Here is a 20,369-nt window from a genome sequence, read left to right on the forward strand (position 1 = left end):
ATGCCTAGTTCCATATTTATATGCTTCATGCATTATATTTTACTTTATTAGTCTATTTTGTTCATGTGAAAAAAACAAAAAAAAAGTTAAAGAAAATAAAATTTTTAAATGGAAAACCATGTCAACTTGCAACATGGAACACAGGTTTTTGAGTCAGAACCTAGGATTAAATCTAGATCCAATTCCTGGTTTTGCCTTTTCCTAGCAGTACTCTTGAGCAAAAGGGGTATAATAATGGTTTTTATCTTACAGAGCTGATTGGGGCTAAAAGAATCAATATAATGCACTCAGAACACCATCTGGCACATGATAAACACTTAAAACTTAAGTTATTGTTTAACATTGTAATTACTTCTGCCTTTGGGAATAGAAATGGTTTATAATACTTCTGCTAACCTGAAATGTTTTAGCATCCTTATTAATAGTGTACAAAATACTTATTGAAAATTATGCACCATATAGCGAACACGAACTATGATTCTGACATATAACAGCTTTCCTTCCGAGACTGAGTCTTCCAAGCCAACCTAATGGTATACATGTGATTCACAAAAATTTAGGTTTAAAGTTGAGCCTTAAGTAATAGATGGGCAAAGATAGATGCCGGTTATTCAAAGCCAGTATTTAAAACTGTAAACAAAAGCAGTATTATCTATAATTTCAACATTTTAAAATTATTTTTCAAATTGAGAAACTAAATTTAATGTAAAAGCCTGGGGTGATGCCAATGTACTATTCTAGAGATACAGATGTATTTTCAGATCATTGTTTCTCACTTGAGCCTTTCCTGCTACCAAACATACTGGAGAGATAGAACAAAAATGTGCCTCACTGATAACAAAGATTATTGTGGAGGTATGTTGGCATCTCAGGGGTTGGGAGTGGTACGTGTGTATGGTCACAAAGCCCCACAGTTGAGTCTAATATATCCTTCTACAGATGCATGCATGGAGAGCATGCATCCCTTCCCCCAGCTCCTTTTTAAATTCACTGACATGGAGAATCCTTGCAATCACAACCACTGTTTATTTTGTGAGGCTGTGTGCTCCCTAAGTGCAATGAATTTTCAGACTTTAAATAATATAACTAGAACATTATTCAAAACAAACACTGACCTGGATTCAAAAATGATAGAAGAGAATTACAATTTAACAATTGCTGAAGAGAGATTACATCATTTTTACAGTTTAAAATCATGCATCCACCCTCCTAAAATTCTTCAAGTCACCAAAATTAATCCACACAAACAGGATTAGATGGTTAGGATGCATTATTCTTTGAAATGAAAACATATTATTACTGAAAAAAATACCACCAATAACCTCCTACTGAAAATGGCAAAGGGTATCTTGTTATGAGCTTTGTTAGCTAAAATAATACTTATGAGCTAAGAAACATAAATACTTTAGGTGACCTAATCATTGTCTCAATGCAGCACCACCAGCATTCCCCAGCCATTCAACTCAATTGTAATTCAGAAATGTTATTTTAATATATTGATAAGCATTCAGAAGCAAAATCTAAAATCTGTGCCACCAAACAAGTATGTCTCTCTAATTCCCAGTAGAGGCAATGACATTAACTTTACTGATTTTTAAAGTTTGGCACATTTTGCTTTAATGTCTCATTGAGGAGATTTCTAAAAGTTGAAATTCTTACATCTCTCATATCACTTGGGAATCTCAGCTGTTCCATTTCTCAAGGTGTTATATATCATTTAACTGGGCATTCAGAGCAATAAAAAAAATTCCAAACCTGAAATACCAGTATCTTCTTTAGGATATGCATCTAACTATTATAGAAATTCCAATTATGTAAATATCAGAAAGTGAACCCCTTCAGCTTTCCATGTTACACCTGACTTACTACTGCTCAAGCATGGTAAAAGTGTCCTGAGAATAATGTTTGTGATATTTTCATCTGCATTTTACTTACATCATGTAAAAGTAGAAAATGTAGAGATTAATAGCATAAGGCATATAATTCTACAGTACAAATGGAGACAAACTTAAATGCAATAAAAGCGTATTTGCAAGTCTAAAAGGAAAACTATAATCCAAGACGCATGGGGAAAACGTGGAGTTTTTAATCCAGATTAAACTCGACTATAAATTTAAACACAAACCATCTTCTGAGACATATATTCTAATAAATGTATCGACAGTACTTACAGTCAGTGAAGGGTGGTTTACTTGAGCTTATTAACATTTCACTTATCCACCCAACAGAAATCTGTAGTGGTTTGCCCGAAATACATATTTGAAACATTGTCTTATTAAAACAAAATGAAACTAAATTAAATAAAATTGAAGATAAACATATTTTGAAGTTAGAATAAAGCAAACTATAGTCCTTGGCAGATAAATCAGGTAAAAAAACTCTGGTGAAAGTTGGAAGCACAGGATAACTGAATCTTCAGCACAGAGCACATCTTTGAAAATGTGAAACAATGACTCTTTGGAGGACAATAGCTAAAAATCCAAGAATCATCAGGTTTGAAAAATATTGCTTAATCACTCTCGAAAACAGTTAACTGCAAGAACTGAATATTTCATTAAAAATATCAAGTTAATCATATTTATTGCATCTTTAGATTGCATTTTAAAACAGAAAATTAATAGTGCACCACAGCTTCACCAAAATATATATTTTCGGTTGGGGGAGGGCAGGAGACCTAAGATGTTTATAAACAGTGTAGACTGTATGTGCTTTTCAAAGGGGCTGAAGTAAACATAACCAGCTGCCAACTTTGTGCTCTGACATACTTGAATTAGTGGGTTTGTGTATACTAAGCTCATTTATTTTTGTCTATAATAAATGAAATAAAAACACTGCCCTATACAATCCACTATTAGCAGAGTACAACAGCAAAAAATTATTGTACAATTTATACAGACTAAAATATTTTCTGTCTCTAGAAATAACTCAGAACAAAACCTAATCATTATAGGACACTTAATTTGGGATATCTCAAATTACAACAGGGAAAAATCAAATCAGGGTGTGTACTGAGCCCAAAACAAAGTATCCTGGTCATAATGCTATAAGATTAGTGAGTGCAAGTGGTAGAAGAAAGCATGCTCAAATTGTATGCTTGGGTCTTTGTATATTTATCAAACCTTTAAATTAAACAAGACTAGTTAAAGAAATGTCTTAAGCAGAGCAAGATAATTGAGAATCCTGTCATTTCTTTTATCAGTTTTGTTACCCAACTTATACAATGCGCAAAGTGCTAAGCAACACTACAGAAACACATTTACATCAACACTGAAGACCTGGGGAAATGAAATCCAACAATTTTATTTTAATGAGCTGTATTTTCTAAATTTTTGTTTTATTTTTTCCTGTTTTCATACAGTATTGAAAACAAAACGCGGCACATTCACATTTTCCCGAGGAACTGTAAAGATGATCTCTACAGGGATAAACGCTGAAAAGCCTGAAGCTCAATCAACTGATGTTGAAAACTCTCAAAGGGAGTAAAGGCTTGATCTGAATGGTCTAGAACATGTACTGTAATTTAATAGAAGAGATGGTCGTCTTAATATTTAATGATTTAAAAGAACTTCCAGGTCCATGCGAAGAGTACAGTCCGAGAATAAATCAAATTTCTGAATGCATTTTATGCTACATATGTGTATACTTTGCGATCCTCAGGTGTTCGTGCCAAATATTCTCTCTCAATAAGTCCTTCAATACGTTTCTTAATAACAACCGGACTTGGTAAAAATCGAGCCTTCAACTGCTGTGTTACCTAAAAAGAAGAGAAAAAGGCTAATTCCTACCAAAAAAATTTTTTTAAATAAAACGTTTTTCTATGAACACACAAAAATTCCTTTATTTGAATAGAACCAATGTCATTTTCAGACTCAGATTACACTTTATTACCAGAGTTAAAAGTACAGAAAAATTAAGAAAGGTTTTATTTGAAAGTGTAATGTTACTTCCTCGTATCAGAATGTGAATGCTGAAGAGGAACCAGAGTTGAGTATTTCAGTGAGTTAGAATATTTCAGTATGAACATGTACCACCCTACAGTCTACATTTTGATGCTATTTTCTACTGACTTCTGGGTCACTCTTCCAATTCACAGAACTTGGGTAGCACAATGTTATGTTTCAAAGCATAATCTCTGGACCCAGAATGCCTGAGTTTAAATCCCAGCTCTACCACTTACTAGCTCTGGGAATTTGGGGAAGTTACTTCACTTCCTGAGGTTTTCCTGCATATTAAATCAATTAATAGCTTAATATCTTAGAGTAATGCTATTATGTTATTCATCTCCCCAACTGTTGCTAGAATCTGAGCTATTGAGTCATCAGTAATAATAAACTAACTATAGCAACAGCCACAGTCTGACTATGCAGAACATACTGATCACTTTGTATACATTATATAATGCTCTTAACCCTGCAAAGTAGGTTGTTTTGCACACAGCCCTGGGCCCTGCCTAGGTTGTTAAGGAAAAGAAACATTCAATAACATCCATGTTACTAAATCTACCATCTTGCCTTATCTCCTCATTCCATTTTTCTTTTTTTTTTATGCATTCTTTCTTATCCTTAGGATATAAACATACTCCAGATCTTCCTACCTCAAACAAAACAAAACAAAACAAAACAAAACAAAAACAAGAGAAAAATCCAGCAACAAAATCCAGAAACCCTCAACTGAACACTTAATCCTCTAGTAGTGCTCTCTTGGCCCTTTCCCATGAGCCATCAATTCAAAGGACAAACCACTGTGTTCGTTTCCACCTCCATTCTCTTCTCCAGGTACTGCCCTTGGATGTCCACTCTGACCCATCCAATGAAACGGCTCTGTGAAAGCTAAACAGTCACCTAACTGCCAATTCATTTTAAGTGTCTATGTGACCTGGTCTTATGATTTATGACATTACTGACCATTTGGCTCCTTATCTTTTCCCATGTCAAGTGACATTTACTGGGCCTTACCTTGCGAGTTTCTGATTTAACAGGTCAGTGTTGGAGCCTAAGAATTTGCATTTCTAACAAATTCCCAGGTGATGCTCTCTAGGCTTTCCTCTTCAGTGTCTCATTGCCCCTTAAATGATGAAGAGGGTGTCTGTTCTCTAGTTCCTTTTCTTCTTGCTCTTCATGCTATTTCACTCATGGTTTTAACTACATTCCTACATAGTGAATCACCAATTAAATTTCCAGCCCTCATTTTTCTCCTATTTCCAGTTGGCTACTGGATACACCAAAATACAATAAAGTCAACTTGTACAAGATATTAACTGACATTTGGACCACCACAATTGCCCTTCTACCTGTATTTCCTTTTCTGGTTAGAGGAACCAATCTCTACCCAGCCACTACAGCCAGATATCTAAGAGTCATCCTCAATTCCTCCCTCTCATATCTCATTACCTATGAATAAATCCTGTTAATTCTACTTCCCAACTGCCTTGATTCAGCTCTCTCTACCCTCTACGAATACCTTAACTCAGGCCCTAATCACTCTTACCTATCTTAATGGTCTCTCAATGGGTCTTCCCTTCCTTAGTTTCCTAATTTGTAAAATGAAGGTTCTCAATAAATGATAATAGCTATTCTTTGAAATAAGGTAGTTTAGTTTTACACAGATTTATTAAATAGCATTGAAAACCTTTTTCCTTTATTCAACATCATTTTCATAAAAACACACTGGTTCTGAAAGTATGCACATACGTCAATCAACTGATATGTTTAAGTATCAAGTGAGTGCCATGTTTTCTTAATGAGAAGCCTTATTTGACTACTGTTTCTGAATTGTGAAATTAATTTTGAAGTAGCTGACTATATAGTACTTTCCTAAATTTAAATTAAAATTATTTTGCTTTTTCTACATTAATACAGATTTGAAGTGCTCTCACCTCTGCTACTAACACATTGTGCTGCATCTTCTTCCTAGATTTCATTATCCGCACTATAGCAGCTTCTATCTCATGTTTTCTGTCATCATCTACTTTCTGCCTTGTTTCTTTCCTTTCTGGGTCAGATTCACCTTGTTTGGCAGCAACTAAAATAGAAACAAAGACATGTCACCATGAATGTAATGAACAAATGTGGTCTATAAGCAAACTTAATATAATTTAGTATTATCCACAGGTTAAGAATCTATTTTAGCATTTAAGTAGACACACATACCTATTAATTAAGGTAAATTATAGTGCCTTATTCAATGTTTATTTTAATAAATATTCAAATAATTAAGTCAGTGATCTAAAAATTTAAAATATCTTTTTTAAAAATTAGGAATTCAATTTTACAAAGATAATAAAACCAATTTTATTCCTATAAAATAAAATCATTCCTTTCCTGGAAGAAAAATGGCAGCTGGTTATCTTCAGCAGTAAAATTACCAGTACAACAATTTCCATGGCTTGTGACCTCCAGAGGACAAGCAGCATTTTACCACCGTGGTTCCAAATTAAACGTCACCAAAAGTATTCCAGATAGATGAATATCTGTTGTCTTATTAACTCAAAATGTGACTGTAATCTCCAAGGCTTTGAGGGAAAGAAAATGTATGCATTTCCAAGATTCTATCAGCTAAATAGAGAATTAAAAACTACTACTAGAATGTCAGTTTAAAGAACTCCACTATAGTTTAGTGATTTGTACTTCTCACCCAAATCTTCTAGGATTCTATTATTTAATGGTTTCTTGTCATGTATTTTATTAATATTTTTTGTCAATACCTCACTATCTCTAATTTATATGACATTTCAGTCTCAGGAGAAGTCTAAATCTGCTCTTCCCTATAGGGTTCAAGGAAACTGCTAAGGGATTAAATATAGAGGTCCCTTTATCTTACAACTTGGCTGTAATTGAAGGAGCAGCGAAAGAAATCAGAACTATGAATTTTTGTTTATTTAGCCCCTGATACAGATAAATGTGAAGTTTCTGGAGGTAGAAATTGCAAAATTAAAAAGAAGCACACTGCTGACCCTACAGATAAATGTGAAGTTTCTGGAGGTAGAAATTGCAAAATTAAAAAGAAGCACACTGCTGACATAGGCATGGGCATAGCCATGAGAAAGCAGATTGTACAATCATACTGGTATGCATACCCACTCAGCTATGTGCTTTCTAATTAGAATCCATTTCTTCAGAATACTGCTTTCAGTATCAAGCAAAAGACCAAGTAAAAGACAATCAGCATCTTAGCAAAAATGAACAAAACTAGGATTAAAGTAGACTATTAGGAAAGAATTCTTTTCCCAAAAAAGTCAATGTCATGGAAGAAGAAAAAAAAAAAAAAAAAAGAGGTACTGGTCTAGATTAAAAGGAATTGAAGAGACATAAAAATCAAGTATGATTTGATTAAATCCTGGATCTAAAAGGTATGGAGCGAAAGGCATTTTGAAACAACAGACAACATTCAAATATAGGTGGTAGACAGACAACAGGCACTGATAATGTTCTTGGGTATGACACAGTATTAGAGTTATGTGGGAAAATGCCCTCATTCTAAGGAGGATGGGCTAAAATATTTAGGGAGCAAGTATTACAATGCTTAATTTCAAATGATGCAGCAAAAAATTATATATATACACACATGCACATACACACATACACATATACAGAGTGAGAAAACAAATGTGGCAAAATTTTAAAGACTGGCAAACACAGGTGACATCCAGTATTCTGCTTTCATTTTTTCTGTGGATTTGAAAATTAAAAAAAAAAGTTGGGATAAAAAAGGAAATACTTAATCCTCTATGCTTAGGAAGAGCCAAAGAGATGGTGTGTGCTGCTGGTGTGTGTGAGTACATATGTATCTATTCTTCTACAAGCAGAAGGGAGAGAGGTGGTGAGTGGAAGGGGGAAGACTATCAACTATGGAAAATACTGTAAATTCCAACAAATCTACTTCTTTTCAAAGGTTGTGTTACATGAGGAATACCTTTGCTTGGGCTTCCATTACCGGCACAGTTTTTTTTTTTAAAAAAAAAAGCAGTATAAGTAAAGTAAGAGTCTCTGAGTATTTGATATGCTATTGAGCCTGAGTACTTTCTCCAAAAGGCCAACATGTATTTTGACAACTTAAGCAATAGGGTCACAATATTTGCCACCAGAGGAAAAAATTCAACTAAGACAAAATATAAGAACCAAGATAATCCAAGAATCATCACCAAATGAAAAACATTATACAGAATTTTCTACCTGAAAAGAACTTTAAGAGATCACCTAATCAAAGCCTTCATCATATATAACTAAATACAAAAAACATACATACACAGACATTTAACACCAAAAAATAAAAATCCATGAAGAAAGGATTTTTTTTTTTCAGTTTTGATAATAATAATAATTCCCAACAATCTTATCCATGGATATCATGGCATATGGAACTTCAACTAGGGTAAAGCAGGGTGGGATCAAGTAATTCAGATATCTATTACCATATATTTTCCTCCAAATCTGGGATACATATAAACCCTACCCTAAAATCCAAAACCTGTATCATTCTAAAATTGTAAAGTCAATCATACCTCTTCCACCAGGGGAAATGACAGTTATTCCATTGACTCTCATTAGCAAAGGTATGTTTTATTTTCAATATACACCTGTGTCACAAAGACGTGGGGGCAATCTTGGCCAATGAAGACTACAATGATATAGTTTACAACTATGGGATAAAGTAGTCAAGTCTTTAACTGAAACACCCAGCTTTACAAAACATACATATAAAATAAAGGTCAAAAAGGAAAACAAATTAAAAATGTGTATATGAAGTTCTTAAATCAATGTATGCTGTAATGGAAAGTACTACTGGGAAACTATTTAACACCAGTTTTGAAATCAGTCTTAGCAAACTGCATTAGCGTTTTAAACATCAGCATGGGGAGAGTGCATATTTTCTGGCTTAAATACACAGGAAAAACACATCTTGCATTATATGTTGAATGATAAAATGAAGAGGATTTTCACTATCAACTTGAAAGTAAGGTTGTACCAAGACCTGATCACAAGAGAGTATCAGTTCTACATTTTTAAATTAGAGATAAGGGTTTTAAGATTCTGAAACTTAAAAGATATTTATCAAAATATACAACTGCATTTGGAAAAGAACACTTATCAATAAAAGCTGCTTTATTTCTTAAGCCAAAGTGTCACGTAGGACCAGAAAAACATTACTTACTTTTTTCCTCAAGACAGAAATCCAACAGATGAGAATTTTTTAAAGATAGAAAAATGTGTGTGTATAGATATATATATTTTATAAGGAAAAATATTAATTCCAGATACCTGTTTGAATCTTGACTCTGTGTAGTTTGGATGTAAACTGGTCATTAACTGTAAATATGTGACCATTTTCTATTTCCTTTGACTTGGGTTCTTTTGTAAGTACCCGCTGTGTTGGTTTACCACAGGCGAGGGACTGCAGGGCTCTAACAAGCTCTCTTTCAGGGATATCAGTCTCTTGTTGAATTTCCTGAAATTTCATCAGATTGACATTATTATACTCTTTGAAAGATTAAAATTAGCAAGTAAATTGAAAGCAGTAGAGATAATTCCATTAACAAAATAATTTACAACAAAAAATTCTCTGAGCATTATGACACTTCACTAAAATTTCACTTATTTGAGCAAAGTAAAGAGTGATTCAAATTTGAAAATATTGAAAAGACATAATTTTTGTTACTTTCAGGAGATATAATGCCTAGTCTAAAAATGTCATCAAGTAGAGATTATTCAGGATCTGTTTTAATATTTAGGCAAAAATTAAATATTAACTAACATATAATTGCTTTTAGAAGCTTATCTGTATTAGCAATTTCTTTCATAGAAAGAAGCAAAGTTAGCCGGAGTTAAGCCTTCCATCATACAAAGTTTACAATCTAAACTGACCATGAGCAAATGGGGGAAAAAAAATCTAAAATACCTGGTAATCAACACTAAATATGAAAATCAACAAGAAATATGCTTTGAGACTTAGATTTGATAACTTTTGCTATATACTATGGCATAAATAAAATTCAACCCTGAAGAACAAAAAGAAAAGCAGCTGGGGAAAGAATGTAGTATGATTTTTAATTCACTACATATTCTTAGTTTTTTGTCAATGTGATGGCAAGAAAATTCTCAGCTTATATGATATAGTCCTATACAACTAAGAGGTATATGGTGGAACAAAAATCTTCACAGTAGGATATTTAGCTTTGATTCACTGTATAACTATTTCTTTCTCAAAAGCAGCTTGGGAAGTGTGGGCATGAAGATAGTGATACTCAGTTTACTAACTGATCTACAGAGCCTTTCTCCCTATCATAGGAGTCTTTCGGCAACAGTTTAGATTTTGCTGAAGAATTGTCATGTAAATGAGGATTCAGAGAAATGTGAATTTCAGTGATGATGCACACCACTTACTCCTTTCTTTTTTCAAATAATCTCTGGCTTATGCTTACCAACTCTGGACATTTCGAATACTGTAAATGTTAAACTCAGAAAATTAAACAAGTGGTATTATTACACTGGCAATGGTAATTACGCTTATACTAAAAGTGACTTATTTACACATTTTAATTATTGTTTTTTCATATTAAAAAAACTAGAAACACCTTCCTAGGTGGTATTTAAAAATTAAAGATTATACCCAAAGAGAACCATTTCAATTCAATCTGTATCCTTCTATACCTTTTTCTACACATGTATACACACATATATGAATACAAATACACAAATATTCATGTATGTACGTACATGAATCCACCTAGAGTCACATCAGTAGTAGTGATGAAACACAAATGGGATCATAGCAAATGAGTTCTTCTAATAATTTCTTGGGTATCTTCCATGGGAGCATACAGAGATTAAAAATATAGGGAATTCCATGGTACTGCTATGCGGCTGGACAATGAGATCACATCCAATGCTGTGTGGGGGTATGCACATATCTATCTTTGGGCACAAAAGCCAGTTTTTTGAAGCAGATTCTAGAAATGCACTTGCTTCCTCAAAAGCTGTAAGAACTTTACATTTGTCAGATAATGACAAACTGCCTTTTAAGTCACTTAGCAATTTAACACCCACAACAACAGTGTTCATGTATCCATTCCCTCACACTCCTAACATTGGATTTTATCTTTTGCCCATTTGATGGACTAAAAATGGTATCTCATTATTTTAATTTGTACTTCCATCACCACCAAGGAAAAAGAGCATCTTTTTATATTTACAGGGTATTTTTAACTTTTCTTCTTTTATGCTTTGCCTATTCTTATTTCTTGCCTGTTTTTCTATTCAACTGTTTATTACTGGTGTGCTCCTTATGTTTTTCAATTGTTATATATTATAAATAATTTTCTCCAGTCTCTTATCTTTTCACTTTATACTAAATATTTCTTATATATATTTCATATGTAATATGTTTTATTACTTTTTATATGGTTAAATCTGTCAAACTTTTCCTTTGTGGCTTCTGTAACAGATTTTTAAAAGGACTTTCTTATCTCAAGGTTGTCTGAAACTTTGTATACTTTCTTCTATTATTTTTATAGACTTATTCTTATATTTAGATACATCTCTCTGGAATTTTATTTTGTATTTGATATGATATATGGATCTAAGGTCCTCACACTACCCTCTTCCCACTCCCAAAAACGAAGAGCCAATTATTTTAATTCAATTCGATTAGAAATGATAGACCTCTCATATTCCAAACACCTACATATATATCATTCTGTTTCTAGACTTTCTATTTTGTTCAAATGAACTACCTGTCTAAGCCTTTTAAAAGTAACTTGAACTTTACAGTATGTTTTGATATTAGGAAAAATTCTTTCCTTTCTCACTAGGTTTTTCTATCCTAAACTCTCCAAAAAATAGTTTTGACTATTCATGTACATTTTCTTGTCCAGATGAACTTTAGGACTTCCATGTCAAGTTTTATTTAAAAAATAATTAAAAAAAAAATAACAAAATTTCTTGTGATGTTGATTCAGATTTCTTTATATGCATACATGATTTTTTTTTTCTTTTTAAAGGAGACACCTTTAAACATGTAGTCCTCTCACTCAGGTACATTGACCCTTTCATATTCTGCTTTTACAGTCTTCTTGGTATATCTTCTACATTTTAATTAGAATGATTCTTAGGAAGGTGTGACTCTTATAGCAGTTAAATATATCCTTTTCTCATGTCATTTTCCTGTTGATTAATGATTTACAGAAAAGGTGACTTTCAAACTAAACTATTCTCAGAGAATAGTTTATTTGATTATCATCTATTGGCCAAATGGACAATCATACTCTAAAAATTTTGAAAGCTTTGTCAACTCCTTTATGGTATTTATAAATTTCACTTTTTTTTCTTTTCTTGTGTATTAATTAGGAAGTGGAGAGCAAGGCTGAAGTAGCAGCAAAGGTAGTCATTCTTATCTTGTTCCTAACTTTAATGGGATGGTGTCCAATATTTCACAACTAATTACTGTTTGTGTAAGTCTCTTACTAGATATACTTATAACATTAAGGGCATTTATTTCGATTCTTAAGTGGCTAGTAGTACCCCAGCCCTGAAATGAGCAATGGACACCGATTTTTATCCAATGCTTTTTGTATATCTATAGAAATCAACTGGTTTTCTCCTTAAAATGGTGCCTGGTGATAAAATTAGAAACTGTGCAGTTGATATCATTATTCTCATATCTTATAAATATCTGTTAACAAATTTCTTTTGGCTGACTCCTTGTATTCTATAAATCCTAGCTGGACACATGGATTATTCTTTCAACTCAATGCTGAATGTGACTTGCTATATTTTATTTAGGATTTATGCATTTATGTTGAATGACCTATCGTTTTCTTTTTTGTATTTTCCTTGTTCAGTTTTAGCAATAAGGTTATGCCAGTCTCATAACCTTAGAAATATATGTATTTTCCAGAGAAATATATGTATTTTGCTTTCAGAGTTCAAAGTTCTCTAAATAACTTTCAATTTAATTTGCTAATTGTGTTACTCAAATTTTCTATATCTTCCTTTCTTACTGCCTGGTAAATTGGTAAATTTTTTAAGGGATATCAATGATTGTGGAATTGTCCATTTCTCCTTGTACTTCCAACCATTTTCCTTCATATAGTGTGAAGTTATGTCATTCATGATTGGTATACATCTTGATGAACTCAACCCCTTTATCAGTATCAAATATCACTGTTAATAGTTTTCTATCTTAAATTCTATTGTCTGATATTAGTATTGCTATTACCTACAACTGGTTTTTCTATTTGAGATTCATTCATAAAAAGAACACTCAGAAAAATATGAATTAATAATTATGACCTTTACTGCCTTCGAAAACAAAATGCCAGTTACTAAAATCCACTCTCTATGTTTCCTATATTCAGCAGTTCTAAATCACAATAAACTGACTTCTATTTGTTAAAAAAAATATGGATAAAAAAGGAAAAGCCTCAGCAGCCTGACTACTATGGGGTAAATATAATGCTACAAATAAATGCCACCTGTTACAACTAGCCTACAAGACATCTGGCAGTTGTGCTCCTCTCCTGGTATGTTTAAACTTGTGTAGCCATGTGAGCCACCTTGGAGGTCTATTCTCCAGCCCCAGCCAACATTTGAATGCAACCCCATGGGAAACCCAGAGACTGAAGCATGCAACAAAGCCCCTTTCCCGCATCCCTAAAAAAAAAAAAAAAAAGAGAGAGAGAGAGAGAGAGAATAAATTGTTACTGTTGTTGTTTTAAACCACTAAGTTTTGGGGGTACTTATTATGTAGCATTAAATAACTAATATACCCTTTTACTGACTTCATGAAGAAAGAAAATTTTTAATTTTCTTCTCTAATTAGGGCAGATGACTTCTGTGAAAGAAGTCATCACTTAAGCCAACACTTATGTGGCAGACTATAGAGAAACACATGGCATAAGAAAAGATACACTTGATTTGCCTTATCCCCAATGTCCCCAGTTTGAGGGGTGACTAGCCAGAAGGCTTTGATGTCACAGGCATGGTATTCTATATAAGCTGTTTATGTTCAGATTTCTGGCCTGTGGTTTAGCTGAACTCTGAAATACTAGAGGAATTTTCTATCTAATTATACCTTCTACTCAATTAGCGCTAAGTAGTATCGATGATCCCAAGGAGTCTGGGAAAGAGAACCAACTAAAATTACCAACAATTCTAATAATGGCTATGGAAAATGAATTTATATTTTTGCTTATCTCATTATTTCTACCATTTCTTTAAAAACCAAGACTGTGAAAACCAACTTTTACACTTATCAAGAAGTTTATTTGCTTAACATATATTATCTATGAGAGCTACAAATTAAAACATACCTATATAAAACCAGCTGTTAGAGATAATTCCACCTCTGTCTGAAAAGCTGCATAATATTTGAGTAAGGTACTCAGTATTTTCTTACTCAATCATTATTCTTAGGACTCAATCACATACAAACTGTACTTGAAAATTAAGTTTATTCCCTAGGTAAGACCCACCTGGAAATACATGTGAAAACCCTTTGTCTCAGCTACTGAACTAAAACACTTAGGTTTCAAAACATTTCCTTTAAGTATATCACATAAAAATGGCCATCTCTTATTTATATCCACCACATAAATGGAGGTGATACTAAAACCAGCTTAGAATTTAATCTTGCTCTTAATTTCAAATTTACAAAGATATTTTTCTTATGTTCACTTGAATATATGAAAATCAGCTTTTAAGCATTAATATTAAGTATAAATAATTTTAAATCTTTACAAAATATTCACTCCATATCTTAAATTTAAGTTTAGTAAGAATTGCATGAACTACACAACCTCAACCTATACTTTATAAAGTTATAGAAGATTAACTGAAGTTAATGCAACCAAATCATAATTTGACGGGGAGAAAAAAAGAGAAAAGATAATAAGAAAGTAATCATATTATAATTAGTTACTCTAAGAAAAAAAGATGAGTGGAAAAAAAGAAATTTGACTAATCAAGGCAGTGTGAAATTGGCATAAAGATAGACATATAAATCAACAAAACATACCAGAGAGCTTAGAAAATAGACCAATATATGGTCGCTTGGTTTTTTTTAATAAATGTGCCAAGGTAATTCAAGGTACAGAAGAGTACATTCAATAAATGGTGGTGGATCACTGAGTATCTCTGTGTAAAGGTAAAGAAATTTTAATCCTTATTTCATGCCATATGAAAAATTAACTTGAAATTGATTGTAGACCTAAACATAAAAGCTAAAACTATAAAGCACCCAGAAGAAAATCTTTGCAACCTTGGGCTAGGCAATGATCTCTAAGACAGAACACCAAAAGAATGAACCAAAATAGAAAAACAACTGATATGAAGTTCAATATTTAAAAGTTCTGCCCTTTAAAGGCAACATTAAGAAAACAAAAAGGCAAGTGACTGGGAGAAACTACTGACAACATGTATTTCTAACAGAGGATTTGTATATAGAATTTATAGAGTTCCTGCAAGTCAATCATGAAGAAAAAAAGCCAAAAAGATTTGAACCAGCACTTCCCCAAACAAGATATAGAAATGGCATATGAACACATAAAAGATGCTCAACGTCATTAGTCCTCAAGGAAAGGCAAATTAAATCCACAATAACATACAACTACACACGACCTAAAATGGCTAAAATTAAAAAGACTGACAATACCAAATTTTGAAGAGGATGTGGAGCAGGTGGAATTCTCATGCACTGCCAGTAGGAATGTAAAATGGTAAAATCACTTTGGGACACAGCTTGGTAGTTTCTTATAAAGTTAAACACACAGCTCTATCATAAGAGCCAAAATCTGGAAAACAACTCAAATGCCCATACACAGGTGAATGGATAAAGAAAAGGTAGTATATCCATATAATGGAATATCACACAGCAATAAAAGGAACAAACTGATACTACAGACATAACAACATGGATGAATCTCAATGTTATGCTAAGTGAAAGAAGCTGGACACAAGCGATATGTACTACATGATTCCATTATATGAAATTCTAGAAAAGGCAAAACTAATCTTTTAGTGACATAAAGCAGATCCATGGTTGCCTGGGCACAGCAGGAGGGAAGCAACTGAAAAGGGGCACAAAGAAACATTTTGGGTAATGTTCTATGTATTGATTATGACAGTATTTATATAGATGCATACATCTGTAAAACCTCATCAAATTGTGCATTTGGGATATATTTTATTATATGAAAATTATACTAAAATAAAGTTGATTAAAAAAAACCAATGAAATGAAATATGGTGCAATAAATGTATGATGTTCATATTGTCCATGGCCCAATTTTATGCCATTTTTTTTTAATGGTAGATACTCACAAAAACATTCTATAAAGGTTACTCAAATAAGAAAGACTCCAGTAACAAGAGACATTTAGAAACAATACAACTGATTAAAATTCACATAACTGCAACCCATACCTCAAATGTGTATTTTTCTCTATTATTGAAGAGCATTAATATGGTCATCTGGAAAGTGGAGACTTGCAATATGTGCTTCCGTGTATTAGAGCCCGTTACTTGTGCACCTCCAACACCAACTTCAGATCCATCTTCCTGTTTCATTTTGTAAAAGATAAACAAGATATTTATCTCCTGGTAACTAACACATTCATGTTTCAGGAATAAGCCCTGTAATCCCCAAGCCCCTCAATGAAACTACATATAACTTTTTCTTATATAAAAAGAAAATGCTATTGAAACTTTCTTTACTCAGGACTGTTCGCATTTTTTAAAAACTGTTAACATTTTAACGTATTCCTTATTTTTATAGCTAAATTCAGAGATCAAAAAATAGCATAAGATAGGAGGGGGGAAAACTCTACCATTCTCAAAGCCTGTTTCTGCTGTATGACTTAACATATGAATTATATTTTAAAAATTACTGATCCATTTCATAAATCCTCAAAAGATAAACATGATTATTTAGAAACAGCTTCTTTAAACATAAGCAAGGAATAATTAAAGTGAGTTCTTTACTTTCCTTGATCTTTCCATTTTATACTTATATATATAACAGTGTCAAATAGTTCAACTAAATGAATTATAAGGAATATTTCCCATTTCAAGTAAATATTAAAATTGGAATACCTATAAGCATTTTCAATAATACTAAAAAATAAAATAAAAGACTTTGGTGTTACAGTGACTTGTCATATAAAACGAGTAAGAATCTAACAAAAATACAGTATAAAGCACTGCTACTTGCTGCCTAGATGACAACGTGGGCATTTTCTTGTAATGCTTTTCTATCCTTTTTCTTTTTAAGGCAAATGACCATGATTTGATTCATACCAAGTAATGAAAAGAAATTATTTCTCTAAAGCTCATAATTTTAGATATTAAAAAAAGCAATTATTCTTTTTAAATAAAGGCAATACACTGGTTTATTACTAATTTTTAAATAATGACTTTGGTTATATTTTGTATATCTCACAAATCTCAAGTGTTAATTTCCAAAGTTTTGACTTACTGAGAATAAGGATTATATGAGACTGAGAATCTTGAAAAGGGGCTCAGGGCTTTTATGCCCTCAAAGAAACTTATACTTTATTGTTTTAGCAATACTGTCTTCAAGTCTAATCTTATAAAATACAATGTGTAATTATCCTAGTATTATTTATCTCTTAACAAGGGCTACTGGTATAGTCTTCACATTTTCAAATGAAGGGAATGGAGGTAAATACATCAAACCAAGGTTTTCTTTCTTTAATACCTGAAACTGGTAGAGAAATAGGAGAAACAGATAATGCATATAAACTTAGAATTTGTTAGCTAGGTTTCTCAAAAGTCAACATAAATCACAAAACAGTCCTACAGATGAATTTTAAGTTACTTAATATAAATAAGTTCAAACTCTCAATATTTACCTTTTTAACTGGTCCATAAAAGGTAGCATTGAGATCTGCAGAACCCATATGATGTTGGAGTGTGAGCTGTCGACCACTGTGTTTGGCTAAGTAAAACCTTCAGCAAATCAGACCAAGGTTTACATTTATATAATTTAATAAGTGAAATCACAAGCTAGAGATAACATTCCTTAACAAATACATGTGTAAGGGAGACTTTAAAAGCTAAAGGAAACCTTAAGAATGAAGTTCAGTTCTCACTTTTTAGAGAAGAGAAAATAAAAAAGAATGGGAGAGTGGAAGGGAGGAGGGAGGAGGAGGGTGGGGGGGAAGGGAAACCTAGGCAATTCAACAAGATATGAAATTATCAAGGGTAGAATACTAAATAATTTCTCCTGGCCTGCTTCTCAGTCACTGTTGTTCACACTACTACTTTTCTCCACAGTAACCCAATAATTGATTCATCCTAAGCCAGTGGCAGATATCGACAGTATAAAACTACTCCTCTAACAAAGCATTAATGCTCAACAAAGGACAATAATAAAATAACCCTCTGAAGGGAATTTTATGCAACTTACTGTTACATATTCAAAAGAATAAAGGATAAACTTTCCTTGTGAACATGAGGTAAAAAGGGGAGTATATCAATCAGGGACACTTTACACTCAAATTTACTTCAATTTTTGACAATTATTTGTCAAATTTAGAAATTCAAAGTCTGATTTAGATTTACCTTCGGAATATTTCAAAAGCATGCCTTGGTGCTGGTGGGATGTTGCACTTTGGTGTGGCTGACTGAGTGGGCCAATATCCTGTTGTGAGCACCCGGACTGTGAGATCAACACCACCTAAAGACACCTATGCAAAACAGAAAAAATACCCGCTCCTGATAATTAGCTAGGATTTGCTGTCCATTCCATCTAGACACTTAAGATTTATTGAAACAGCTCCATCAGTCTTAGCTCCATGTCCAATATCTAGTAATTAAACAAGTCTTCTTAAAGATTAGACCCATCCAGTGTTTTTTCAAATTTTAACTATTCTGGCAAATATTTATAGCTATTGCTTAAGATATTGATTTGTAGCTTCTTAAAAAGCAAAACATAGTTCTTAGCATGTGAACAAAGTTTTACTGGTGCCACTAAAAACTGTCAAGTTTGGCCTTTACGCTTTTTTCAAAATGTCAAGGGGCCACACATCCCATTCTTTTAAACCTCAGCTTTTAAATATTTTTATCATCTTAATATGTGAACACCATATTTCTAACATCCCATTTACACTTCATCGATCCAAATGTTCATGTTTTCACATGTAGTTCACATTCTAATAGCCTTTGCATAGCACGCTATAGACCCAGTGATAGAGTAGGTGCTCTATAAATAACTGTAAAATGAGTAACTTCTCTTTACAAAATGTATGCTAGCATCACTGTCACAATCAGGTATTTTCTTCTTTTTAAATACATTACAATTTTAAGGTAATGATAATAAAATACGTCAAAAGAACTCTTAAGGGTGAAACACTGTCTTTGTTATTGACATTCACACGTTGTTCTAAATCATTACTCCATTTTTATCTAACCTGGATGTTCAGTGATACAGACTGCATGGGATCCACCCAAGATTTCAAAGATGGAAATAACAATCATGTCTTTGGTCTCTTCTCCCATATAATCACGTACCTGCTCCCTCACCTCCTTTACATCTTTCTTCAAAATGTCACTTTTTAAATGAGGACTTCCCTGACCATCTTCCCTGCTACAGATTTCCTCTCTAGCTCATATCACCAACTAAGGTGCTATGTATTGTTTATCATATTTCCCTGATTAGAATATAAGGTCCATCATGCCAGGGATTTTTGTCTGTTAAGGCACTTAATGAATTATTTACTAAATGAATAAATATTTTTTTAAAAAAGAACATCAAATAAGTTACTCTAGTGGTTAACTCCACTTCTTCATTACCTTAGTACCATTCTGAAGACATTCAGCTTTTAGTCAAAGATAGTACATGACAGGTAAGAGTACCAGAAAGTCTATAAGGATATTACATGTCTTGTTTAAAAAAATAAATAGGAATGTAATAGCCCCATTTTGAAAATTAAAACATGGGAAGATTGTGGAACTAATTATTGAATAAATATTCTACCACAGAGTGTAGGATATAGTGAATATTTGTTAAGACAGACTGTAGAAAATTCACAAACATAAATTTATAACAATAGGAAAAACAAAGGCAAATAGAATCTGATGAAATTGCCATGTTAAACAACAGTCCTTTCTTTAGAATCAAACAACTGCCAACTGTGGGTGGTGAAGACTGTAATTTTCCTAATCAAAAGGCCTTTAACTATCATGGACATGATATTTAGGCACTTGAACCTATCCAGAAATATTCCATTAAAGATGGCTTCAACAGAGTATTTATTCAGACAAGGTTATCTCTCTGTATTTGTCAATATGTGTAAGATGAATGGAAGAAAAATATTATAGCAAATAAAAATTAAAATATAATTACAGAAAATTATT

General features: G+C 32.7%; 1 protein-coding gene across 2 annotated transcripts in view; it reads right to left on the reverse strand.

Moving 5' to 3' along the window:
• Nucleotides 1–1,003: 1,003 nt before the first annotated feature.
• Nucleotides 1,004–20,369, reverse strand: part of CUL3 (cullin 3) — a 90,655-nt gene continuing 71,289 nt past the window's right edge. For both annotated transcript variants that reach the window (XM_037848554.1, XM_037848555.1), the window contains 6 exons: nt 18,576–18,700; nt 17,864–17,960; nt 16,416–16,550; nt 9,258–9,444; nt 5,876–6,021; nt 1,004–3,754 (listed from right to left, as the gene is read on the reverse strand). In XM_037848554.1, the coding sequence (XP_037704482.1) occupies nt 3,623–3,754; nt 5,876–6,021; nt 9,258–9,444; nt 16,416–16,550; nt 17,864–17,960; nt 18,576–18,700 (822 nt within the window). In that variant the 3' untranslated portion in view covers nt 1,004–3,622. The remainder of the gene's footprint in view (nt 3,755–5,875; nt 6,022–9,257; nt 9,445–16,415; nt 16,551–17,863; nt 17,961–18,575; nt 18,701–20,369) is intronic.

Source organism: Choloepus didactylus, chromosome 9 (genome assembly GCF_015220235.1).
Source record: "Choloepus didactylus isolate mChoDid1 chromosome 9, mChoDid1.pri, whole genome shotgun sequence".
Classification (NCBI taxonomy): Eukaryota; Metazoa; Chordata; class Mammalia; order Pilosa; family Megalonychidae; genus Choloepus; species Choloepus didactylus.